The 27,746-nt window shown below is 44.4% G+C and overlaps 1 protein-coding gene across 2 annotated transcripts in view; it reads left to right on the top strand.

The window, feature by feature from the left end:
- Positions 1-8,133: 8,133 nt before the first annotated feature.
- Positions 8,134-27,746, top strand: part of LOC147446823 (uncharacterized) — a 69,192-nt gene continuing 49,579 nt past the window's right edge. Inside the window, exons 1-5 of one of the 2 annotated variants that reach the window (XM_086522789.1) lie at positions 8,134-8,424; positions 9,000-9,087; positions 9,286-9,371; positions 10,088-10,166; positions 10,294-10,353. In XM_086522789.1, the coding sequence (XP_086378915.1) occupies positions 8,204-8,424; positions 9,000-9,087; positions 9,286-9,371; positions 10,088-10,166; positions 10,294-10,353 (534 nt within the window). In that variant the 5' untranslated portion in view covers positions 8,134-8,203. The remainder of the gene's footprint in view (positions 8,425-8,999; positions 9,088-9,285; positions 9,372-10,087; positions 10,167-10,293; positions 10,354-27,746) is intronic. The other variant, XM_086522790.1, reaches the window with a different exon arrangement.

Here is a 27,746-nt window from a genome sequence, read left to right as displayed (position 1 = left end):
CAATAGGCATTTGTATTATAGTTTCTCCCATCAAGAGAGACTTGGTACAATACAATCTTTGTGTTCCTTGTGACCTAGGTGATGCAATGAAGATGGAAAGCTTCATGCATCACAAGCATAACATAAACTTTGTAGAACGCATTAACTATCCCAAGCCTCAATCCCAAGGCCTCAAACACCTTCGAAGGTGGAAAGAGCTAGAGGGGAATGAGGATAGGGAAAAGGAAGAAGAAACATTCCATACGAGAAAGAAATAGTTCCTCACTTATCATTACTCTTCTTACTATAGCATACATAATAGCATAGTAATGAAGATGGAGAAGATGGCAAGCTTAAGCATTGAAACATGGCTCTTGTTTGGATTTGCATTCCATAGCCAAGAGTGTTGGTGTAGGCTCTCACTTCTCACAAGCTTGGAGAAGGAGGTGGAGTTACTCAACTTTCACCAAGTGAGAATTGTTCCACAAAATGAGTGTGTGTGTGGTGTATATCCCCCTAGCACCCTCCTTGCTTGCTTGGGGAGAGTTTTTGATTTTCCACATGCTTCAAGCTCATTGGACCCTCTTCCCCTAGCCAATCACATGCAGCATGCAGTCAAGTACATGGGTAGTCTTTTGACAAGTGTCCTCTTTACCCCTTAGAGAGAGAGAGAGAGCTTGAAAATATCTAGATATTTGTTGGATGGAACTAGAAGCTCATTGGACCCCTCTTTAGCCCAACCAATAGCATTCAAGCACACCATGTGGTTAAGCTTAGGGAGAGTCTGACATGTGTCCCATGTGCCCTTTGAGAAAAAGGGTGCCCTTTGGGTGAGTGGAAGTTAGGTCGAAGATTCCCCTAACTTTGGGACTTTCATGCATAGGAAGCTTCTCAAGCACCTTCCTCATTAAGTTTGTAGAGTCTCTTTTTGACTCAAGCACCTTACCCCCCATGCATGGGAAGCTTCTCAAGCACCTTCCTCATTAAGTATGACAAGTACCTCAAGTACCTTAGTCATCAAGCATGACAAACACCTTAGGTGGAGTTACCACCTCAAGCTCAGCCCTAGCTTGCCTAAGGTCAAAGGCAAGTTTAGGTCGGGTTCCCACCTCATGCTCAGCCCTAGCTTGACTAAGGTCAAAGGTAAGTTTAGGTCGGGTTCCACCTCAAGCTCAGCCCTAGCTTGCCTAAGGTCAAAGGACTTTTAACACTAACCATTGGAGGTCTTTAATGAAGCTAACCCTAAGGTCTTTTAAGCTCCATTAGTTAACCTTGCTCTTTGACAGACCATCTCTCATTTGGTCCCCTTTACCATTGGCTCCGTGTTGAGATAGATCCGTAAGCGCATGTCTAAATTCTAACCCTTGTTCCCGTTTATTATCCCACGTTAAATGATCAGTTTAATATGAGAAAATCATTTGGGTTGGTTAGATATTAGATTTAATGATTCTCTCTCTCTCTCTCTCTCTCTCTCTCTCTCTCTCTCTCACACACACACACACACACACACACACACACACACCCCCCATTAACCCAACAATGAATTTTTAAGCCCTTATGGCATAGGTAAGTAGTTGCAACTATCAGAAACAACAAATGAGTAGGGTGGCACACACTAGGAAACCTCATTTGCCTTGCAAAGGATCATCTTTTTTTTTTTGCCAAAACTCACAATAGTGAGTGGATGTATTGAATTCATCCAAATATATGTACCAATAACCTCAAGCTTCTATTGAGTCCTTTGGGATGTTGCTTTACATCGATAATCTACTAGGCCCCATCAAGAGGCAAATCGTTGCCCATGTATTAGTAAGCTTGTTGAAGTCAGCACACCGTGGATCGCCTTGCTCCACTCGTCCGAGTCCTTCCTTTTAATAATGGAAAAAAGCACTTTCGTTGATAGGAGTTTTTTTTGTTCGAAGTTTACCAACCCATGTACATATGGTGTACTTGCTTTTTCCATTTTTGAGTGTGCTATGGTTGCTTGTACAGTGGTGGGCAATTCCAATTTTGGATGTGTGCTCTTGGCTATGGTCTACATCTTGCCATTGACCAAGTTTGCAAAGAATTGATGCGCTTTAAGCTTGGCAAGGGTCTTTAGTCTCTATAGAAGGCCTCAATGGAGGATGTTTACCTCGATGTCATTATCCATTGTTTGTGTCCGGATAGAGGTGATTGAAAGTCGAGCGTCATTTAGGTTATCCTAAATGTGAGCTATGTCTACACGCCTCATCGACATTGTTAATGCATTTGGTGGGGCTAATAGAGTGAACTTGATGAGCTTGCCAAGTTAGGGGCCAAGGTTGGTGAGATCAAAGCTCAATGGCTACAATGTACGGGAAACTCGGGTGTCAAATGGGTTGATAGCAATGTTTTGGTGGGAGTCGACCCCTGTTTGAAATTATAAGGAAAAGAAAATGGTTTTCTGGAGCATTTTGCAATGATGGTGAGCAAGAGCTGCATGTGAAGATCCGCCACCAACGAGGAGGGGCTTTCATACCAGAGGGAAAAGGGGGAGGATAGACCGCCCTGCTAGTGAGAAGGCTCTCAAAGCAAGAAGAGGGGGAAAAAGGTTCGTGGGTGTAAGAGGGAGGAAGAGCCGAGAGCAAGGGGCATTGGGGTTTCTGCACTCACAACGAGTAGTCAAACTTGGAGAGAGGGACAATGGAAAGCGCAGGCTTCATAGGCAAGGGTTATGCATGCATGGTTTGAGCTAAGGTGGGGCATGATCAAGAGGGAAAACCAGTACGCCACCATCCAAGAAGAAGGATGCCGCTATCTAGAAGAGGAGCCACAAGTGTTGTTTGAATGAGGGTAGTCAACAAGTTGAGGCCACGGGCTGCTACAGTACGAGGGGGGAGCGGCCAAATCCCACCAGCCAAGTGAAGAGCAAGAGGGCCGAAGCTGAGGGCCAGTCATATAGGGCTGAGTGCATAACTTGGAAGGAGGGGCTCCTTGAGGATTGTTGAGGGGTGCAAAGAAGAAAGACTGCCATGGGCCGCCGTTGAGTGGTCGTCTTGGAGGAGGTACGCCGGCTGCAGGAGCTGAACACCCGAAGTGAGCGGTTGAGGGAGCTTTGAAGGGTTGCCAATTGGGAGCGTCATCTTGTAGGAGCGAGAGGAGCAAGAGCCTCGTTTGGGAAGACAGTGCAGGGAGCGGCCATGCTAGGCATCTTCTCGGGCTAATTCAGCTTTGAAAGGGCTACAGAGAGACGGGACCTACACGTTGGGGTTGCCATATACAAGCTGCCCGAGGCTCCATGCCAGGGAGGTCAAGGGAGCGTGAGCTTGGAAAGTTTTCTTCATGTTACAATCTCCAGCTAGATGGGCTTTCCGCTATGAAGTAACATCTGTCTTTATTCTCATGCACTCATTGTACATCTTGTCTTCTAGTATGCTTGTGCTATTAAGCATGGAATTTAGTGCTTCACTATTCTCTCAAGAGCCTTCTTGTAGTAAGTTTATACAAAAAACTTAAGAGAGAGGGATTCATAATCTGTTTTGGTCAAGCACAAGTGAGTGCACAATTGTTTGGTGGTTTAGTGAAGCACTAGGGATTGGGTTGACAACTGGATACGGTCTTTAAAGTGGTAGTTGCAGGTGTTTGAGTGGATAGGTTTGTGATTCTGAAGTGGTAGAGAGGCCAAGCAATAGAGGTGTTTTGCTCCAGCTTGCTCCTGTCATCGTGCTCCCTTATAAGATCTCCATGAAGCTAGCTATTGAGAGAACGTTCTCAAATACCCGACAGTCTCTGGCCTTCTAGACTTGATTGAAGAAGTAGAATCTGACAACTTGTGTGCATATAAGTAGTGAGCTTAGTCTTTTTTTTATCATCAAACCTTGTGTATAAATCACAAAGGAGCTGCGGTTTCTCAACTACCAATCATCTAATTAGGCATAACTTATCACCTTCATCCTTCATGCAGGCACATCACCTATTACAGATTTTGTAAAACACAATGCAAGTGTATCTCATTTGGTATTTTCTCCTCCAATCCCTCCTCACCATACTCTCTGTATGATACATACAAACTCAGATGCAAAAGGCACTATTGTAGATTGGACGTAGAATAGTTGTGGGGTGTGTATATGTCACAAAGAGGGAGCACAAGTGTGTGCATGGGAGTCATGAAGGACCTGCACATCAACGCAAGCGAGCAAGTAGAGAAAGATGAAATGATAAAGAGATTGATAGTGTGTGTGTATGTGCGCGCACACGCATTTTCCCATGTGGGAGATCTAGATAGGGAGAGTTGGAGAATAGGAGTGTTAGCCCATAGAAACATCTGTAGCATGTGTGTAAGATTTTTATATAAAAAAAAGCTTTTGGAAGCAATAATTGCAAGATACATGATAATGAATTGCAAGCATTACATGAGAATGAAGCAATGTTGCAAACACCTATCACATATGGAAATGAAAACAACAAAGAGGAGCTCAACAAATCAAGAGTTCACCGTCGGGGACAATAGTGAGAACATGAGCAACGAAGATCAGAAGGCAAGGGTTACACGTAGCCTGCTCTGATACCAATGTGAGACCAGAGAAATTTTGCATGCTCATCTCCACCCAGTCGTATTACGCTCTTATCATATCCTCTATTGACATGTTCAGTCTACCCATCCGTCTTTGGATTACCCATAATACTGACATTGAGTTGTGTTCACAATCGTTTAAATACATCCCTCTAGAAGTGACTATTAAACTTGGGATTACAATCACTCACAAACTATTATGGGCAATCCATATAACCTATAAGATTGTCTACAAATAACTTGGCTAAGTATGGAGTTTTCATGGTGGAATTGGTTGGAATAAACTTCTAAAGTTTAGTCAACCTATCTACAATTATCCATATCCGAGTCATGTCTTTGTACAATGATTGGTAGACCCACAATAAAATCCATAGAAATATTGCACTTATTGTGCTGAAAAAGCTTCATATTTAGTCAAATGCATGAATTTGCATGGTGCTACAGATAAGCGTTTGCTAAAACACAAGGGCCCACTACACCTAGTGTGTATGCATTAGCAAAATTTATTTGAGCCTGCATTTCCATGGTTGGAGTGGTTTGTGCTTGCCAATGCCCGTGGCTTAGTTTATGCTCATAGAATATACAAAACTTGAGGGAATAGAGGTGTAAATAGCTCGTATAGAAAGAACTAATTACTTCTCACATTGAACAATAGCAATTCATAAGAGGCTAAACGGAACAATGATTAGTTAGCCCTGCCAAAACATTTGAACCATAATAGAATGTGAACATAAACCACATCCAGGTACAAATAATGATCATTTTCATTGACATGCCATGGACTTGATATGTGCATAATAGGCAAACTCTACCATGATGCACAAGTGAGCAAGATGTGTAAGCACGTAGTGTGACTCAAGAAAATTAGGTTCCAAGATAGATCAACTTGGACTCATAAACACGATATTTAGTTAAGTGCAAGTGATCACAAGCTGATAAGAAGCATTGCACTTCATATACATAAACTTGGATGATTTCCATTGATAGATGGGCCTCTTTTATACCAAGTCATACACTAGTACATTGCATGTGGGTTTTATGCCCCTTTCTCTCCTTCTCTCTCCACACCTAAAAAATTAAAACAACCATCCGTTAATGTTGTTTACAATACTTGTTACATTAACAAGTTGTACTAGATATTCGACAACTTCTGGCCACTAAAATTGTTCCCAATACCGCATGTTTGAAATGGTCTAATAAAGGGACTTGACTAGCACATAGGGATTCAATCCCAACACATAATTAAGAAAAAGGAGTTAGTGTCGGTCCCAAAGACTCATATTCTCCACATGTGGAATACATTTCATATACGGATGTCAATAACTGTGACCTCCGTCAAGTACAAGATATCCGACAATTTTTGGCCACTGAAATTGTTCCCGATACCATATGCTTGAAATGTTTTAATAAACGGAATCGACCAATCCATATGGACTCTGTCATGATACATAATTAAGAAAAATTAGTCAATGTTAATCCCAAAGACTTATATTCTATACATGTGGAAATATGTCTCATATACGGATCAGTAATTGTGACCTCTGTAAAGTACAAGAAGCACTTGTGTGTGAAGGTAACTAGAAACACTCAACGACAAGAGTGAGAGGGACTCTTCTAAACCAAATTCATGAGTTCCTAGACCATGTTGTACACCTTGTGTTGGGCAACATGTGCCAAAACGATCCCTACCTTGTAGGCTGATGATCATCTTAAGAGAGGTAACCACGAAAAGAGTAGAGAATACCCATAGTGGATCCTCGATTCCATCATAAGGAGAAGTAACAGGAATAGGTCAAAATTATAAGAGGAAGTACCTAGTACAATAATCCTCTAACCCTTCCCGTAGCTGCTACCATGTAGCTATGTATGAATATGTCACTTGCATCAAAACAAATTGTGCAACCTGAAAAAACTGTTGGTTTTATTTTGTCGAAGAACCCCTGGTCTTGCTTGGGTAACCTAAAACCCTTGGTCATATGCCAAAAGGATACTACTTAATCCATTAAGTGGAGGATACCATCATAGGTTACCTTGCTATGAAGAGTGATTGTAAGTAGAATGGTATGGTGCACTTAGCTACTACCCCTTGGTAGTTGAGAGCTTCTTTCCTTGAAAGCACAAAGGTGAAGAGGCCAATAAATAAGCACCCACACTCATTGAGTGATTTAGCATTCATAAGTTGGGCTATACCCAAAAAATGGGGCTGCTATGTGCACAATATGGTCTATAAAGTAAGTAGGAGATCCTCTCAAGTTATTCACAATTGGATCATTAAATAATTAAAATTATATCTCCCCATTGAGAGAAAGATTTTCAAAACCCAAAACAAAGTAATCATACTAGGTATTTTTTGTTTAAGATATGCCTTCTTGCATAGAGGGTGCAAGTCCACAGAGCTAATGGGAACAAGAGATTGTTGTGCCTAGCCATGGTAGCTACTACAGACAACGCACGCAGGGAAAAGTCGCTTGTGTCACCCTCTGCCGACCTTGAACGACATCATAAAAAAAGCAAAAATTGTTGTACCCGGAAGGGCGCTCCGTTTCAATGCCGTTGGTACCACAAATGGTGCAGGTCCACCAACGTCCTTCCTCCCTGCAAGTTACACTTCCCACTCTTACTCTTCTTCGTTTCGTCTCTGTTGGGATCGCTTCCTATGGCCCTTCTCTATCGAGCTTCCTTCAAAATCCCTTTACATGCATGTACCTTGCATGCTGAAGCCATGGCACCGTTCTGCCTTGCATCTTGCATGGCGCTCTCTTGGGTTGTTGTACCTTTCTAGAATCTCCCACCTCCTGCCCATGCCACGCCCCATCTCCATCTTCCCTCCTCAAGGTGCAATAGAGAGAGATTCCGAGCTGTGATACCAGTGTGAGACCACATGCTCATCTCCACCCAACCGTTTTCCTATATAGGCCACTTGGCCCCTTTTTAGGAAACCCCTTGATTATACATGCTCTTTGGTCCTCATTGCTCTGACACCTATGATGCAAAGTAGGAAAGCCCTTGTCGGTTTAGCAACAATGCTAGAGAAGTGGACTATCTACAATACTGTTAAAAAGCTAACCCTCTCCTGATGAGAGCCTTAGAAGTAGGGGCCAAAGCCCTAACCTTGCAATTAGAACATCCATGTTCCCCATCCCTAAGATTGGGAAGATGAAAGCAATTACCGACTAGCACGTCTTCCCTATTCTTCACAGGGAGAGCCCATGCTTACCACAAAGTACTCTAAGAAAACACACACCACCCCTCAGAATTACCGAAGAAGGCCATGACGACAACGACCTATGTCTTTGCTTGTCTCCATCATCAAAGTGTGCATGAGTGTTAGATTGGGACACGAGTTTATTTATAAGGACTTACCTACCCATCCCCTCTATTCTTGAAATCTCCACCCATAACTACCCACCATCAAAATGTATAATTGCTTTATCTTCAAAGCCAACAAAACCTACCCAAAAGCTAGAGCCTTTGCCACTTGGCAGGCCAAAAAAGTCAAACCTACTAGTTTTAGTAGGCAATCGTGGGGCCTCACCTTTTTGTTCTTGTCACATATGTGACATTTGTTTTGGAGCTCCTCTTTGATTTCAAAGTTTCTTATCTTATTATGTTTGCTTTAATCTTGGAATGCTTTGAAAGAATGTCCTCCCTCTAGCTCTTGAAGTTCGCAATGAAAGCTGAGCCGTGTTAATGGAGAGAGCGTTGTCCCGGCATTGCCCATTTGGAGCCAAAGCTGTGGGCTTCCTCCAGCGTCAGGTTCATGTTTCCAGAACATGCATGCTTTCTCCACTGGCTATGGTGGACCAAACAACAGGGTCTCGTTCTGGTGCTCGAGAAAGAAGACTCCAGAAAGTATACGAGGACAGAAAGAGAAGAGAACAAGCCAAAGGCAGATATCCCCAATGGGCTCGGTACACCCACCCACCCACCTACCCACCCACACACTTCATACACACGTGTTAGTACACTCTTATGTACATTCTGGTTTATTTTTGTCAATTTTTGCACTCTTTGTGAGTGAAACTCTTCAATGCCATGGAAAACAGCAACTCAAGTTAGTGCAGTAGTGGTGAATCATGGGCTTCCATCTTTGCACTCATGGTTACAGGGATGGCCCTTCATTGTTTAGCTGTTACTTTAGACCCATGTGTATGTACGAAACTTAAGCTCCATCAGTTTATTATACTCATTACATTAACTCATTGTTGGCACTGTCTTGGAAGGGAAGTGCATTGCTTTGATATGTGTTTTTGAAATAGTTGGAGATAACGTCGACCTCTCTCAAGCGACACTTAAGTTTGAGTTTTCTAGCAGATTCTTCTCTTTCTTTGAGGAATTTTCTCTTTTCCTCAGGGCAGTGTCTATGTGCGTGTGCGCGACTAGCTTGTTTAAATACTTGCTTTAGTATGTGTGATATTGGTGGTTGATGTCAGTATTTGATATCTTACGACAAAAGCTTAACTAATGGAAAAATTTTATGACCTAGGATTCTAGAGGATGCATGTAAGCTGGACAAAGAGCTCCGGGAGGTTATCGGAGACAGCGCGGGCAATGCAGAAGAGATGAAGAAACGCGTATTGTTGCATTATCCATACTCCCCGACAAGTAGATGACATATTAGCTGAAGTGGTTTTGCTTTTGTCTTTCTGTCACTCAGAATGCCCATGCTTGGATTCAGCTGTCTTTATTGCATTTGTAGTTTTGTAGAACCTTGTGTCATGTTCAATGTATGGCACATTGCCCTTCTAATTGTTTGAAATTCTCATTTGAAGGTTGAGGAGAGGATTTTAAGAAAAGGACAAGATTTTCTACATTCAAGCTCGGGGTCTGCTATGCCCATGAAGATCTCTTTCAGAGAGTACGTTTAACTCTTACATTTAGATTTCAAGAAAGGTTAATTTCTCAGTCAACACTAAATCAGGACTTTACATGGTCTCTCTCCTTAAGGTCCAAGGGTCGAAAAGGCCTAGAAAACGACTCTGTAATAAGCTACAAGGTGGACGAGAGAAGATTGGAGCCCCAAATTCTGCCATTTAGAGTATTTTCTTTTGGATACTTATCTAAATTATGACCTCTTTATTGCAGTTGTACATGATAGTTCTCTTAGGAAACCTGGAAACCACCGGATGATACCTGTAACAAGCTCCTTAGGTTCTTGTACACATCACTGACAATGGTATTAGTGAAATATGTCCATGCAAAGTATTGACATATCATGCCTGTGCAAAGATATCAATTGGTCTCTCCTTTTTCCTAAATGATCAAGCTATATTGTATGTCTTGCATTCTTGAGGATCTTCAGTAATTCCATGTGGATAGTTTCTTCAGCAATTATATTTCTGCTATCTGATGCTAGGTTATCTCCCTAGCAGGATGTAGAAGACCCTCTGATTTGAGCTTTTACAAATTCTAGCATTGACTTACACTTTGTAAATCCAAGTTGAAGGTTCTGGTGTCATACACATGGTTTTGTGTGCTGAAGAGCTCCTTTTGATAAACTACAAGGACTTTAACTGGTTAATGTAAAGTTGTGTTTAATGTGGTTCTTTGACATGCGGTGCTTTGATTATGTAGATTCAACGCCACTGAAGCATACATTTGGCTTGAGCTTTACAAGCCTCCCTCTCAAAAAGATATGGAGGTTATTTGTGGTGTAAGTCTTGCTGCTGATTATCTGCATGGAAATCTTCCTCAAAAGTGGCCTTTTTATACTCTATGGCGGTTAAATGCGATTTATCTTTAGAGGTGATTCTGGTTTGTTTTTTTGCTCGTTAGTGCAGGTCTTTCGATCATGGTATTTGCTGGGGCGACTAGGAGCTTTTAATAGTCTCAACTTGCAGGTATCTCAACTTTTTAAGCATACACATATTGATGTTGAGTATTTTTTGAAGTTATTTGGTAGATGTGCTCATTATTCTACCCTTGTGAGATCACAAAAGATCCATGGCGCTTTGTTGTAAGGCTCTCGCCATGAGGGGGGACCATGTTTGCTTGGACATTGGTAGTGTGAGTGCGAATGTGCAAAAGCGTGAGAAAGGAGAGAGACAATAGGAGGAGACAAAGAACGCAAGTGATGTGAGACGGGCCCCATAACCACCATCAACCATAGACAGCCTATAGGCAACAAATACAAGTGACAAGAGTCTACCCTAAACATCCTAGGTGACCCTACCCATATAGGGGTCAAAGGGGGAGGTAGGGCAAATCACCCATAAATGGGCATTGAACAATAAGCGACCTGCCAGCTCAAAAGTGGTTGGCCTCACAAAGATGGAGCTTGAATGCTATGCAATGGGTGGCAATGGAGACACACTAGCTATACAAGTATGTCTTAGACCAAGGTTAAGAAGTAGGAGTGTTGAATACTAACACCCCCTCTGAGCACTTGATGTGTGAGGATTTAGGGTAAATCTAATGTTTTATTATTCTTCATGACTTGAAGCTCAGAGCTTGACGAACCAAACTTAACTTAGACACTGAGAACTCAAATGGAACGATTGACTGAATGAAATTGTGAAAATTTTGAAAGTCTTTAGTATTTGAGCTATTAGGAACTTCAAGATTCTTGAAATTCTGCTTCTTGAACGGCTTTGCTTTCATTGCTAAATCCCATGCCATTGCATCATTCAAAGACTTCATTTTGCTTCAACAGGAGAAGGTTCCGACTGAGTGACAATAGAATTTGAGATTTTAGGTAGATAGGGCTGCTGTTGCAGAGTATTCAACGAAGAAGTCGTCTTGTCAGGGCCTCCGAAGGAATCTTCAAAAATATTGTCTTTCACTTTGGAAACCACTGCCAAGATCACTCCGATGAAGAGGACTTCACACCAGTACTCCAATCATCATTCAATAATGAAACCCTTCAAAATCTTCTTTAGAAATTGTATCTTCAGAACTTGCAATTGGCACATCAAATGTAGATTCAACAAGGAATCAAAGAAAGCGTAATCATCTTCAAATTCAGAATCTGCAACAATGTCTTTATCCTTCAAGACCACATCATTGGAAGATCTTTCTATTGTTTCACCGTCTTAGTTTGTCACAACTCACTCATCCAATGAAGACAAGGAATCTAAGACCTATGAAGTCCTTGTAAAGTTACCGTATGTCCATATTTGAATAGACTGATAGCATGTCCTCGAAAGCTAATAGTTGGATCAAATTGGAATAGTCCGTGTTGACCAAGAATCATGTCATATTGGGACAAAGGCATCACCTTAAAATCCAAGTCATCCTCATAGTCTTGGATGACAAACTGCAACTTCTAAATTGTCTCATTACAAGTTAAAACCGATCCATGTGCCATCTCCACGTTGTATTGTATAAATGAGGAGTCCTTTGATTTGGTAGTTGAAGAACATCAACTAAGCTGGTACAAACGAAGTTATTAGAGCATCCACTGTCCATCAATATATCAATGGAGCGACCATTAAGGCATCCGAGGAGACTTCAGACCTGGTTGGAGAGGATCACACAAACAGAGGATTTACTCTAGACATTCTTCAGCAGGAGGGTAGTTTCAACTAGGACATGAATTGTATTGACTATAGAAATGTCCTTTATCTTCAGTAGAAAATTGAAATAGGGTTTTTCACAAGTGCTTCGGCATTAGAACTTCTCTTTAAATTACGTAGATTTGATCTTTTGGGACATTCATACCAACGATGATCAATTGCACAAATAGTGCAAATGTCACGTGACACATCCAACCCTATGTGTCCGTGGACAAGCTACAACACGACAAATGTTCACTTAGTCCAGTCAGTCTAGATTAGAAGTGATCTGGCACTTTTGTGAGTCTATTCGTAGACAGTGCATGCCCGGTCACTAGTGTAGATGCATATCTTGTGGTTGCACACAGCATGATCATAAGCATTCCCATCAGAATCCTTCAGGGGAATTTTCCAGTGCATTTAACCTATTTTACCTATTTTTGACATTTTTCACTTATTATTTTTAAGTGACTTTTGTTGGAAAGTAGGTAGGGCAAATTGAGTAAGTTTGTATATAAGCAAACCTAGACTAGCACTAATTGGCAGAGGAGGCAGCAGGAGCTCCACCGCTCAACAGGCAACTTCTCAAGTAAGACTCCCCAACCTAGGCGATTCCACCCCAAGCAAAGCCTCCTAGCGTTTTCTTCCTCATCGCCATAACTCCAAGTACCTGGCGTTTTCCATGCAAGATCTTCATCGCCAGAAGTTCCCAGCACCTAGCGTTCTGATTTCTCATCGCCCAACCCTCTCAGTACTTGGCGTTTTTCAGTAGACCAAGCACCAACAACTTTCATCCATTAGCGTTTTTGCTACGGCAGCGTTTTTGGACAGATTTCAGCCTTGGCGATTTTCAGCAATGAAGACCTGCAGTTTCAGCCCTAAAAGACCATCAGTTTCAGCCCTAAAGAACATCAGTTTTTAGCTGCAGCAGATTTCAGCCCATTAGCGTTTTTGGACAGCAGATAAAGAGTAGCAGATTTCAGCCCTTAGATCGGTCTCGTCATCACCGTCGTCGTCATCGATCTAGCCTAGACTTGCATCAGCCACATGCATTCACTTTGTTTATGATCATTGCACTCTCTCATTAAGAACGGAAGGCTCTCCCTTCCATGAGAACAAAAGGAACCTTGAGCACAGCTCGGAGCACTCATCTTGAGCAAAGTTCAAACATTCATTCCGTTGCACCTAACATTGGTATCAGAGCTTTGGCAGTGTTCTGTATCACTCAAGGAAAGAACCACAAGAATCACAATATTTTTTTTTTGCCTGTTGAGGTCGCATGAACCCAAGTTCACTTGGGCGTGTCGATTCCTAATCGTGTTTTTGAAGAGTGACAGGAATCCCAAGAAAGAAGGGCTTGTCCAGCCTCCCCTTGTGCCTCTTTTCACTCATTGAGAGCGGACCGTGCACTTAGCGGCCGGCCAAGACGTGAGGTGGGAAAAAGCAACCTTGGTGTGAGCGCAAGGCCGCCTAAGGATGCGCCCGGGGAAAAGAGAAGAACTCGTGTGAAGAGAAGATCCTTCTCAAACACAGATTGCAAGCGAAAGAAAGCCTCAAGAACCTCAAGACCCTCAAGAACCCAAGAACCCAAGACCCACAAGAACCCAAGTTCCGAACCAAAGATCATAGTGCATGGTCCTCACCCGAAGCAGAATGGATACTTCGCATACAGGTGGTGAGCATGGGAGTGGCGAAGAAGAGCTTTCCTCACCAGGAGGCTTTCCCGGCCCTCCCCCTTCCCCATCTACACCACGAGTTATACCAACTTCTATGGAGGTGATGGTCAAGTCGATGATGGAGATGATGACACAACTAGAAAGAAAAGCAGAACGACAGGAAGCCAAGGACCGCGAGTGCGAAGAACGAATGGAAGCCAAGGACCGCGAGCGTGAAGAAAGAAACGAAAGAATTTCCATACAACAAGAAGCGACTCGCATTGCCTTGGAACGTGAGTGCGATGAACGAGAAGAAAGAAAAGCACAAAGACAGGAAGAAGCTGAAGCAAGACGAGCGGCGAGCAGCCTTGGAGGCCGAGCGTGAGGCTCAAAGAGACCTCCGCACTCAAGAATTGGTTCGACAAGTACTTGCCTCGAAGTCCGAATCAGCCAAAGATTGTGGGAGTTCCTCAAGTGGCGCAAGCCACGATGCGGATTCCAACAACCCAGTCACAGAGAAGTTGACTTTCAGTAAGTATGATGGTAAGATGGATGCTACGGTTATTCATTCTTGGTTGCATCAATTTAATGCTTATTTTGCGACAACTAAGAGGACAGGAAATAGCAAAGTTTTGACGGCAGCCATGTACCTTCCCGGTGATGCCATCAATTGGTACCACGCATGGCAAGAGGCACAGTTAGCCGCACACCTAGAGGAAGCCGACGAATTCACGCCCCTTTCCTTCAATTGGGCTGATTTCCAAGACAAGCTCAAGGCGCGGTTTATGCCACCTCAGTACCTCGCACGATTGAAGGACGATTGGCGCGCTCTCAAGCAAAGTGGTATGCCGGTTATGTCTTTTTCTAATCGTGTTTTGCAGCTAGGTACCCAATTACACAAGTAAGATGATGAACGCAAAGAGGCATTCCTTTTTGGGTCAGACGACTATATCAAGTTTGATGTAGAAGTCTTCGACCCAATCGATCTCAACAAGGCGGTAGCGATTGCTCTCACGCAGGAAATGAAGCACAACAAGGGAAAGCCTAAGGAGAACAAGACTTCCACAAGTACCTCGCAGACTTCTCAGAACGGTAAGAATGGTAACTCTTCTAACCAATCTTCCAATAGTCCCTCAGAAAAGAATTCTTCCAATGAACCTAAGGGTAAGGCTAACACAATTGCTAAACCTAAGCTTACTCCAGATGAAAAGGTAGCACAAGGAATTTTAGGAGGATACATCACGTCGGAAGAGCAAAGCACTTATTCTAAGGAAGGTCGTTGTTTTCATTGTCACATTAAGGGTCACATAAAAAGAACATGTTCTAAGCTTGAATCGAATGAATCCACAGAACCCACTTCCTCTGGCAATGCAATTACTGATAATACGAGTGTGCCCCAAGTTTCTCCCGACCCTCCCATTGATGATTCTCTCATTAAATGGTATGGTCATATGACGGGGCAACGTTTTGTCATATTGTTTGACCCAGGTAGTAGTCATGACATAGTTACATGGGACGGCGGGTCGGGGTCGGGAACGGGGTTGGGACGGCAAAAGTCAGGAAACGGGGACGGGGTCGGAACGGCAAAAAAAAAAGAGAGTTTTTTTGGCATTTTTTGACCTACACACATGCCACACACATAGAGTATCACTTTGACCATAAATTTACACTAAATAGACCAAAGAACACGAGTCATATAGGCTGAAATGTGCCAATAAAACATCGATGATCGATGGATACAAAATGAGAAGTGCATGCCACAAGGGTTCAAGAGTCAAAAAGCCTAAAGGACTTAGGACAAGCCTGAGGCCTCAAGGATAACAAAAAGTACAAAGGGCTATGTAGTAGGTAGAGTCGTAGACTCAAGAGTCTAGACTCGAGAGTCGAGTGATCAATGATCATCAAACTCAAGAAGTGCTCGCCTGCTGAATCTCCACATCGTCGTCGTAGTCGAGGTCGTCAGCAACGTATGAGGGCTCCGGCTCGGGAGGCTCGCATTGAGGCTCGAAATCCTCCTCTAGCTCCTCCAAAAGAGTATCGGCCATAGATGGATTCTCTTGTGCCATCTCCCACTCAGTGAAAGGATCTGCCTTGTGTGTGACGCTCTTGGCAAGCATGCGCAAGTTAGCGCTCACAAACACCAAATCATTGGCCCTCTGAATGCCAAGGCGATTCCTCTTCTTAGAGGCAATGTGGCTGTACACACTCCATAGTTGCTCCAAGCAACTAGTGGTACATGCTTGGCTAAGGACACGAACAGCCAAGCGCTGTAAATGTGGGCCATCTCCTCCATAGTCCTCCCACCACAAAACCGAGCCAATCTTGTTGCGATCAAGCTGTGCATCTACACATCCATAGGAGCCCTTCTTTTGCCTGTAGTTGAGTAGCTCGTCTCTAATCTTGCGCCTAATGTCACTGCTAGGCTCAAGGCGCTCCAATGCAAGCCGCCATCCTTTGCTCACCTCCTTGTCGGTCTCTTGACGCCTTCCTTGAAACTCAGGGTCAAGCACATAAGCTGCCGCATGAAGTGGAGAGTAGTATCCATTCCACCTCGACTCACACAAGCCATGAATCTCCGCATACTAAACAGGGTCAGGCACAAGCTTCTCAAGTGCCTCTATCATCCGATCCATGGCTTCGTAGACTTTGCCAATGCATGGCTGCAAGCCATCCACCACTCGAAGTAGGTGTAGAATAGGCTTGACCATGGCGTCAAGAGTCTTCACCTCCTCCCACCAAGCGGCGTCGTCGGCCCATTCTCGGCATTTCAATCCTACTGCTGATGTAGACTCCGGCATGGCCTGGAACTCATCACTGAGAAAGAGGCCCCTTAAGGCTCCGCCACATGTAGACAAGCGGCCTAGCATAAGCCAATTGAATGCAAATCTTGTCTCTGAATATTTGAGCAAAGACAAGTGGCTCCTCTTTGAGAATTCATGGCGCACTTTTTGATGGTTGAGCACAAAGGAGACAATTCGAGAGGCGTCACCAATGGTGGGTGAAATCCATGACAAGTTTCCTATGTCCTTGAGGAGGTTATTGAGGCAATGCGCCATGCAAAATGTGACATGGATGCTGGGATACATGCCCTCAATGATAGCTCCGGCTGCCCTATTTGACGCCTCTCCATCTGCAACCATACAAAGGACATTCTCCGGGCCGGTGATCTCTATGGTGCTTGTCCACTCCGCAACAAGCATCTCGGCGGCCTTGCCACTATCGGATGCATCATGTGACTCCACAAAGTACATCTCCCCCCGAGAGTAGGCCACCACCCCGTAGATGGACCGCTTGCGGGTGTCGCTCCATCCATCTACAAGAAGAGAGACGCCATTGGTCTCCCACAAATCCTTTGTTGCTTGGGCCGCTTGCTCCACGGCAAGCTTCTCTTTGTCAAGGAGGGTGGTGCGAAGCCTCTCCGATGAAGGTGGCACATAAGAGGAGCCATATTCCCCTATTTTCGTAACCATGGTTCGAAAGTATGGAGACCTATCCACACAAAATAGAGCATGTTGTGTTAGTATGGAGAGTCGAGAAATTATAACCCATTATGAATACAAAATGGAAGATTGCAATGTGCATATGCCAAGGGAAACTCACCGCGAAGCATGGAAGGCAATGTGGTCGTGGAAGAAGAATCGGGCAACCGACCTATCTACCTCTTCCTTCAATTTAGGATTCCAATTTTCGTTGAGAGTGGTTTGGCGATGCGGAAGGGAAGAGGACGGTGTAGATCCATGGCTCTTGAAGGTTCGAGAGATGTCGTCAAGGTTGGCTTCCCTTTGCTCTCGCGGTGTCGCCGTGGCGGAGGGATCAACGGCAACAAAACGGCCCCTCTTGGCCGCTTCCGCAACCTCATACACCGTGAGTTTCTCAAGAAGATGCAACCTCTTCTCGGGAGCTACATGAGGGCAAAACTTCACCTCGTGACCGGGTTCATGAAGAATATGGGCTCGCACTTTGTTTGAACCACCCGATCTCTTGTATGGACATAGCTTGCACGTCCATGGTCTTGCACCGCCACCTTTGCCACGCGAGCTAAAGTTGACTTCATCCCACCACGACCACGTTTGCACGGCGGGCCTCCTTCGAGAAGAAGCGGCTTGAGAAGTGGAGTTGGCTTGAGATGACATGATGGTGGAGAGACTCGAGAGAGTAGAGCTTAGAAGTTAGAAGGGTTAGAGGAGAGCTTGTGTGGAGAGAGAGTAAAGGAGAGCTTCAAAGTGGGTAGAAGAGGGAGAGGAGAGCTTCAAAGTTCAAACTTTAGCCTTGAGCTTGAGGGAAATGGAATGAGCTTGAGCCTTGAGCTTGAGGGAAATGGAATGAGCATTGAGCATTGAGACTATGAGTATTAAGAGGCCCAAGGGAGCCTTTTATAGCCTCCCAAGGGCCAAGGCTTAAAAAATATGGGAGTTGGGGCTGCATAGAGCCGTTGCAAACGGTCAAAAACGGCCATTTTTTTGAATCCGACCCCGGCCGACCCCTGCCGTCCCCGTCTGGTCCGTCCGACCCCGGTCCGGCCTCGGTCGTCCCCGGTCCGTCCCCCCTGCGACCCGCCCGTCCGGCCCGTTTTCCGTCCGTCCCTCGGCGTTCCCAGCCGTTCCCGGCCCGGTTACGGCAGTTCCCCGGCCCTAGGGCCCGTCCCCCCGGTCCCCTGTAACTCTGAGTCATGATGTGATCAGTCCCTCTCTCGTTGAGAGAGCCCGCCTAGAGGTTAGTCAGAAATCTCCTCTCAAGGTCTCTGGCTTTGTTCCCGATATGGACTCTCTCATCACGCAAGAGTGTGTTGATGTGTTGTTTATAGTTCAACAAGCTGCTTTCTGAAGAAAATTTTTAGTTTCTCCTCTCTTAGGATGTGATATGATTTTGGGCATTCGATGGTTTCGTGAGCATAACCCTCTCATTGATTGGGAGGCTAACACTTTCACTCTCAATGCCAAAAGTGACTCTCCCATTGTCATTCGTGGAGAGGAAGTTGTTTATTCTCTCTCTCTCATTGCTAATGTGCAGGACAAGATTGAACGGATTCAGGAGAAGGAGACTCTCTCAGTCTCTTCTTCTCCAAAGCATGACACACAGGATTTGCATGATAATGATAAGCATGATGATTTAGTTGATAATGATGAGCATGATGATTTGCATGATCAAGATGTGATTTCTCACAAGCATGAGGATTTTCATGAAGATAATGTGATTGTTCACAAGGATGATGTGTTAGTGGATGCTTTTTCTAGCGAAGCTAACCTCGTTGCAGATTCGATCAATCACGAAGGATCGATCTTGGCTCTCGAGCCTAGGTCCAAAGAACTCTTACAGGAAGTATTATGTGTTCGCATGATTGATACACACGCATTGTTCGAGTGTTTCATTCGTGATCGTTTCCTGTATTTTAGTCAGCGTCTTTATGTGATCCCTTTTACTAGGCATGACATATTATACGTTGAGCACGTTTCACTCATGAATGAGCATGAGTTCATGAAAAGCTGAAAAGTATACATTCAAGGAAGTCACATTCCATGTCTCTTCCTTGGCACGACACAGTTGTAGAAAGAGCACATGAAAGTATGAGCACCAAGCATGGGCATTTCCGTTGTGAATTGCCAAGTTGATTGCTTTAGATCATAAGAGAAAGATTCGATCTCATTGTTTGCGTGTGTGTGGTGAACGGTTTGGCACTCCGTCTCTTTGTTCATCTACATTGCATGCACAGTCTTTTAGGAAGACAAGATTTTTTTCACTCACTTTACATGGAATGGGTATGTTCATGTTTTTGTGTTGGAAGTGGTTTCAGGAATTTTCAGCTTTGGAGATTCTTGAAGAAGATGGACCTACGTTCATAGACAAAGTTGAAGCATTGAAGGAGCAACAGATGATTTTGTGTCGCTTTCGGCGCGGCCCAAAGAAGCAAGCGTTGCAGACCTTTATGAAGTTCAAGTACCGCACGACCCACACATCCGAGTGTGCCGGCAAAGAGTCCCTTCCAGGATTCCGGATGCTATTGGCGATCTTCCTCGACGCCATACAGTTCGGCACCAATACCTCACTTTGAAAAGGAGGGGATGTCACGTGACACATCCAACCCTATGTGTCCGTGGACAAGCTACATACAACACGAAAAGGGTTCAGTCAGTCCAGTCAGTCTAGATTAGAAGTGATCTGGCACTTTTGTGAGTCTATTCGTAGACCGTGCATGCCCAGTCACTTAGTGTAGATGCATATCTTGTGGTTGCACACAGCATGATCATAAGTATTCCCATCAGAATCCATCAGAATCCTTCAGGGGAATTTTCCAGTGCATTTAGCCTATTTTACCTATTTTTGACATTTTTCACTTATTATTTTTAAGTGACTTTTGTTGGAAAGTAGGTAGGTCAAATTGAGTAAGTTTGTATATAAGCAAACCTAGACTAGCACTAGTTGGCAGAAGAGGCAGTAGGAGCTCCACCGCTCAACAGGCAACTTCTCAAGCAAGACTCCCCAACCTAGGCGATTCCACCCCAAGCAGAGCCTCCTAGCGTTTTCTTCCTCATCGCCATAACTCCAAGTACCTGGTGTTTTTCTTGCAAGATCTTCATCGCCAGAAGTTCCCAGCACCTAGCGTTTTGATTCCTCATCGCCCAGCCCTCTCAGTACTTGGCGTTTCCAAGCAGACTAAGCACCAACAACTTTCAGCCATTAGCGTTTTTGGACAGATTTCAGCCTTGGCGATTTTCAGCAATGAAGACCTGCAGTTTCAGCCCTAAAAGACCATCAGTTTTCAGCTGCAGCAGATTTCAGCCCATTAGCGTTTTTGGACAGCAGATAAAGAGTAGCAGATTTCAGCCCTTAGATCGGTCTCGTCATCACCGTCGTCGTCATCGATCTAGCCTAGACTTGCATCAGTCACATGCATTCAGTTTGTACCAGTTTGTGCAATCAATAGTAGACCATCCTCGCCGACGAGAGTGGGGCCTTCGGAGGAGGGTTTTACAACGTCTCTGGTGTCGTATTTCTCTTCTCTCTCTATCTCTCAGTCTCATACACTTGCACGCACAGTGCGCATTCACTTTGTTTATGATCATTGCACTCTCTCATTAAGAACGGAAGGCTCTTCCTTCCATGAGAACAAAAGGAACCTTGAGCACAGTTCGGAGCACTCATCTTGAGCAAAGTTCAAACATTCATTCCGCTGCACCTAACAGCAAACTTCCAAGTTGATGCTTCTTTGGGTTTGGGGAATTATTCAAAGAAGAGGCTTGCTTAGTATTGGAACATTGATTTTGAGAAAACTCACGGCGTTGTCCACGATCATGTGGAATATTTGAGGGAAATCTGCTTTGACCACCATGATTGTCGATCTTGAGAGTCAGGGGTATGTTCGGAGGAATTGCCTTGCTCTGATATCATGTTGGAAATACGACTGCCAGCACGCAAGCATGGCTATTTACAATATGTACATGTTACATCATTTTTAAACTTGAAACCACTTTGAAAATGTAAGGTGCAGCGGAAGTGAATGTTGAACTTTGCTCAAGATGAGTGCTCCGAACTGTGCTCAAGGTTCCTTTTACTTAGGGAAGGTTTTCTGTTCTTAAATGAGAGAGTGCAAGTGATCACAAACAAAGTCGATAAAGACTGTGAGTGAAGGTGCTTAGACTGAGAGATAGAGAGAGAAGAATACGACACCAGAAAGTTGTCAAACCCTTCTCCAAGGGCCCCTCTCGATGGCAAGAGAGGTCTATGCTATTGGTTGCACAAATCTGGTACAGATGTTGATGCAAACTCGAGAGGCTATGATGCAATGTGTGGAGACGATGGTGACGACTACCGGAAATGCTATCTGCTGTTGTATATGCTGCTGCAAACGCTGAGTTGGCTGCTGTAAAAAACGCTGATCTCTGCTGTCGCAAAACGCTGCTCTGCTGTCCAAAAGCGCTGTAGTGCTTGGCTGAAAACGCTGTGGACAGTTGGCTGAAAACTCCGTGGACTTAGTGCTGAAAACGCTGTTGATAGTTGGCTGAATTCGCTGGTTTGTGGGGCTGAAAAACGCGAGGAGATCACTGCTGAAAACTCTGGCTAAACTGTTGGGGAAACGCCAGGCCTTCAAGTCCTTGCTTGAGATAGAGATAGAGATGCCTGTTGCAAAGTGAATTGCCTGTGCATTCCTCCTCTTCTGCCAGACTGTGCTAGCGCTAGGTTTGCTTATATATTAACTTAGCAAAATTGCCCTACCTAGTTCCCAATAAAAGTCACTTAAAAATAATAAGTGAAAAATATCAAAAATAGGGAAAATAGGTTCTGTGTATTAGAAAATGCTCCTGATGGTTTCCGATGGTAATATTGATGATCATGCTGTGCGCAATCAGAGGATATGCATCTACTGTAAGTGCCTGGGCATGCACGGTCTGCGAACACTCACAAAAGTGTCAGAACACTTCCTAAGCTATAATGACTGGACTGAACTGAATCCTTGTCATGAAGTAGCTTGTCCACGTACACATGGGGTTAGATGTGTCACGTGACATCCCCTCCTTTTTAAAGTGAGGTACTGGTACCGAGCTGCATGGCTTCCTTGTAGTTTGCCAACAACTCTGGGTAATCTTTGAAAAACTCTTCGTCGACCCACATTGCTTCGTGGGTTCCTCGATCCTTGAACTTTAAAAAGTACTGTCTCACTTGCTTCTTTGAACCATGTCGAAACCGATGCAACAACACTTGCTCCGGCTCCATGACTTCAGCTTCATCGATGATCTCTGGTTCTTCTTCTTTTGAAATGTCCTTTGGAGGTGTTCCCTGAAACACTTTCAACCAAGAAACATGGAAAACGTTGTGCATTGACCATGAGTTAGGCAATTGCAATTTCATTGAAACCTCATTTATCTTTTTAATGACAGGAAATCGACCATACATTCGAAAAGACAACTTTGGACACTTCTTTTCAACTTGCTTAAGACGTTGCTTCATGATTCTTAAATACACCCAATCCCCTTCCTTGATCGAAAGATCCTGACGATGCTTATTAGCATGTCGTGAATAAGATTCTTGAGCCTTGCTTAACCGAAGCTTTACTCTCTCAAAAATCTCATCCAATGACTGACTTTCAGCATTGGCATCAAGCATTTGACTGACTGAGCGAGTCAAAAGTGATTGGAACAGACGACCAAAAGCTGCTTCATACGGAGTTCGACCAATGGAAGAGGAAAAAGAGTCCTTCAAAATAGCCTGAACCAATGGGAGATAGAGCTCTCACTGAGACTGCTGATCATGCACATATGACTTTAAAACATCAAAAGCCAACTGATTGTAAATCTCTGTCTGACCATCTGACTGTGGATGAAAGCCGATGAAAAATTCAACTTAGTGCCAAAATTTTCAGAGAGTGTGCTCCAAAAATTGGACGTGAACTTACCATCCCTATCTGAAACAATCGATTTTGGCAGAACACAGAGGGGGTACCAATGCTTTATGAACAACCGTGCTACATCTTGTGCGGTGACTGTGGCTTTGCAAGGAATCAACATGCAAAACTTGCTGAAACGATCAACAATTGTTAAACATTGAGTGTTCCTTGAATGCAAACTTGGTGGAAGGTTAGTCACAAAATCGATGGAGATATCTTGAAAAGGTCCATCGGGAATAGGCAGCGGAAGCAAGAGGCCTTGCTGCTTACCCCGAGGAGCTTTTACCTTTTGACATATAGTGCACCGTGTGACATAACGAAACACATCTTTTCGCATTTTAGGCCGATAAAAGAATCTTTCTATTTTTTTCAAAGTGGTGTTCATTCCCCTATGCCTATCCATGAGAGAATCATGTGCATTGGCTGGCCTGAGAGAGAGCAACACACATAGACGTTGACGAAAATACAACACACCATCACGAATGAGATAGTTGCTTGGCCTTTGGGAAGCAAGAGCCTGCAACCATTGCTTACCAAACTCAGAATCCGCATACTGATTCTTCACGTTGTCAAAAGTCACCCCCTGTATAGAAACTGTGGATCTTGACTCAAGAGCCAAAATCTGTCCTTTGCGACTCAACGTATCTGCAACAGGGTTAGCTTTTCCAAACACATACTCAATCAAACCTCCAAATTGCTAAAATTGTGACCACCGTGCTTGGCGATCACTCTAATGTGCACTAGGCATAGACTGGAGCCACTTGAGGGCTTGACGATCTGTGTAAACTGTAAACTCTCTACCATACAGAAAATGCTTTCAATGCTTAAGACAGTGAATGACAGACAAAAGTTCTTTATTATAAACTGAATAGTTCTTTTCTCGACTATTGAGCTTCCGTCTAAGGAAAGCTACAGGACGACCATGCTGTTGAAGCACAGTGCCTATGGCGACATTGCTTGCATCCGTTTATACCTCAAAGGGGTCATCCCAAGAGGCAAGGATAAGACACGGTGCTTCTGTCACTGCAACCTTGAGAGCTGCGAAAGCCTCAATGGCTGCATCGGGCAAGTATACGCTCTGACGACGAGTCTTTACCCCTTTCAAAACATCAGTCATAGGTGCGGCAATGCGTGCAAATTCTCTATGTGCGAACTATATGCTTGACATAAACCAAGAAAAGAACGCACATCATATGCAGTTTTAGGCAAATCCCAATTACGTACTTGTTCTACCTTCACGGGTCTAGCTTGACGCCTTCTACAGAAATGATATAACTCAGATAAGTAACTTCAGTGAGAAAAAACTCAGATTTCTTAGCTGCAATGTGCAACTGACACTCATCCAAACGGGTTAGTACCCTTTTGACATCCTTTTCATGTTCACACGATGTAGAAAAAATGAGAATATCATCAAGAAAGATGAACATACATACACCAACCATATCACCGAAACGGCCTACCATGAGACGATTAAATGTACCCACGGCACCTGTCAATCCAAAAGGCATAACAACATACTCCCATTGTCCTCGCTCTGTGCAAAAAGCGGTCTTGAAGATGTCGCCTTTGAATACCCGTACTTGATGGTATCCACTCTTGAGATTGACCTTACTGAAAACCTTTGCCCATTAAGCCTATCAAGGATATACTCAATGCGAGGCATTGGAAAATTGTTCTTGACGGTTGTCTTGTTCAATGCCCTGTAATCAACACACAAATGAAACGAACCATCCTTCTTTTGGACAAACAAAATAGGAACAGCTCGGACGTATGAATCCTCTAGCTACCAACTCCGTGAGTTGCGGCTCTAACTCTTCCTCCTGTGTCTTGTTCAAACGGTAGGGAGCCTTACTGACAAGCTGTGCCCCCTCCATAAGCTCGATGCGATGGTCCTCTGGCCGCTCGGGTGGGAGACGGGGTGGAAGATCATCCTGCAAAAGGAGACGCTTAAATTTGGTAAACAAATCTGAATACCTGTCTGGAGCCTGAATGCTCTGGGTAACTGACGCAGCATAGATGAATGCCGCTTGTGCTCCTCGTCGTAGTTCACGCTTTACCTGCACATGAGAAATGAGAGGCAAAGAATGGAGACTCTCCTCGGCACGAATGATGATGGGGGAGTTAGTCTTGGCATTTAATGTGAGAGTGTTGGCCTCCCAATCAATGAGGGTTATGCTCCCGAAACCATCTAATGCCCAAAAGCATATCACATCCCGAAAGAGGAGACACGAGAAATTTCCTACGGAAAGCAGCCTGTTGAACTGTAAACAACACATCAAGGCACTCTTTTGTGATGAGAGAGTCCATACCGGGAGCGAAGCCAGAGAGCTCGAGAGGAGATTTCTGACTAACCTCTAGGCGGGCTCGCTCAACAAGAGGCACTAATCACATCATGCATACTGCCTGGATAAAACAATATGATAAAACGCTGACCCTTTACATGACCATAACACTTCATGAGTGACTCATCAATGTGTGTGTCAGAGACACGAGAAGATTCAGCTTGGCTCATTGAAGTGCTTGTGGTTGCTGTGGGTGCCTTTGGTTCTTTAGGTGGGGCTGTCTTAGGACAAGCCTTCTTAATGTGACCCTTGACGTGACATTGATAACATCTACCTTTCTTAGCATAAATCACTTGTTCTTCAGCCATGATGTATCCTCCTATAATTCCTTGTGCAGCTTTTTCATCCGGGGTTAGCTTAGGTTTTGCAGGTGCTTTAGCTTTACCCTTAGATTCATTTTGAGAGCTCTTTTCCGAAGGATTAGAGGAAGATGGGCTAGAAGAGTTACCATTCTTACCGTTCTTACCATTTTGCGGGTTCTGAGAAGTCTGAGAGGTTCCTTGAGAAGTCTTGTTCTCCTTAGGCTTTCCCTTATTGTGCTTCATCTCTTGTGCGAGAGCAATTGCTACCGCCTTGTTGAGATCGATTGGATCAAGTACCTCCACATCAAACTTGATATATTCATCCAATCGATAAATGAAGGCCTCCTTGCGCTCTGCACCGATTTGCATAATTGAGTGCCGAGCTGCAAAACACGATTAGAGAAAGGCATAACTGGCATACCATTTTTCTTGAGAGCGTGCCAATCGTCCTTCAATCGTGCGAGGTACTGGGGTGGCATAAACCGTGCCTTGAGCTTGTCTTGGAAGTCGGCCCAATTGAAAGAAAGGGGCATGTCTTCGTCGGCTTCCTCTAGGTGCGCGGCCAACTGTGCCTCTTGCCATGCGTGGTACCAATTAATGGCATCACAAACAAGGTACATGGTTGCCGTCAAAACCTTGCTATTGCCTGTCTTCGTAGTTGTCGCAAAATAAGCATTAAATTGATGCAACCAAGAATGAATAACAGTAGCATCCATCTTACCATCATACTTACTGAAAGTCAACTTCTCTGTGACTAGGTTGTTGGAGTCCGAATCTCGGCTTGCGCCACTTGATGAACCACCAACATCTGTGGTCGGCTCGGATTTCGATGTGAGAACTTGTCGGACCAACTCTTGCATGCATTGGTCTCTCTGTACCTCACGCTCGGTCTCCAAAGCCGCTCGTCTTATTTCGGCCACTTCGCGCGCTTGCTCACGCTCACGCTCAATAGTAGCCTTTCGTTCTTCGGCCGCTTTCTTTCTTGCGTCGTTTGCCAAGTGCGCTTGCACAAGCTCACGCTCAATAGTAGCCTTTCTTTCTTCGGCTGCCAAGTGAGCTTGCTCCAAGTCGGCCTTTCTTGTTGCTTTTCTTTCTTTTCGTTCCTCGTCCGCCAAGCGCGCTTGCGCACGCTCGCGATCCTGTCTTTCTTGGCGTTCACGCTCCATGGCAACCCGATTCGCTTCTTGTTGTTGTGCCATCATGTCCATCATCGACTTGACCAAAGCCTCCATAGGATTTGGTGCAAACCTTGGCGTAGATGGGGAAGGAGGAGAGTCAGAAAAACCTCCTTGCTGGTGAGATTCTTCTTTGCTACTGTCATGCCCATCACCTCCATGCGAAGTATCTATTCCGCTTCGGGTGATGACCTTACACTGAGATCTTTGGTTCTTAAGTTCACGAGGAACTTGGGTTCTTGCGGGTCTTGGTTTCTTGGGTTCTTGGGTTCTTGAGTTCTTGAGGTTCTTGAGGGTCTTGAGGTTCTTGAGGGTCTTGAGGTTCTTGAGGTTTTTCTTTAGCTTGCAATCTGTGTTAGAGAAGTATCTTCTCTTACCCGAGCTATACTCTTCCCTGCGGGCGCACCCCTTTGCGGCCTTGCACTCACACCAAGGTTGCTTTTTCCCACCTCACGTTGATTGGCCGGCCGCTAAGTGCATGGTCCGCTCGCAATGAGTGAGAAGAGAGCAAGGGGAGGCTGGACAATCCCTTCTTTCTTGGGTTTCCTGTCACTCTTCAAAAACACGAATAGGAATCGACACGCCCAAGAGGTCTTGGGTTACGTGCGACCACAACAAGCAAAAAAAATTCTTGTGGTCTTTCCTTGAGTGATACTGAACACTGCCAAAGCTTTGATACCAATGTAAGGTGCAGCGGAAGTGAATGTTGAACTTTGCTAAAGATGAGTGCTCCGAACTGTGCTCAAGGTTCCTTTTACTTAGGGAAGGGAGAGCCTTCCGTTCTTTAATGAGAGAGTGCAAGTGATCACAAACAAAGTGGATAAACACTGTGAGTGAAGGTGTTGAGACTGAGAGATAGAGAGAGAAGAATGCGACACCAGAAAGTT

Source organism: Adiantum capillus-veneris, chromosome 11 (genome assembly GCF_014529385.1).
Source record: "Adiantum capillus-veneris isolate H3 chromosome 11, ASM1452938v2, whole genome shotgun sequence".
NCBI lineage: Eukaryota > Viridiplantae > Streptophyta > Polypodiopsida > Polypodiales > Pteridaceae > Adiantum > Adiantum capillus-veneris.
This window is presented reverse-complemented; position numbering and strand designations above follow the sequence as displayed.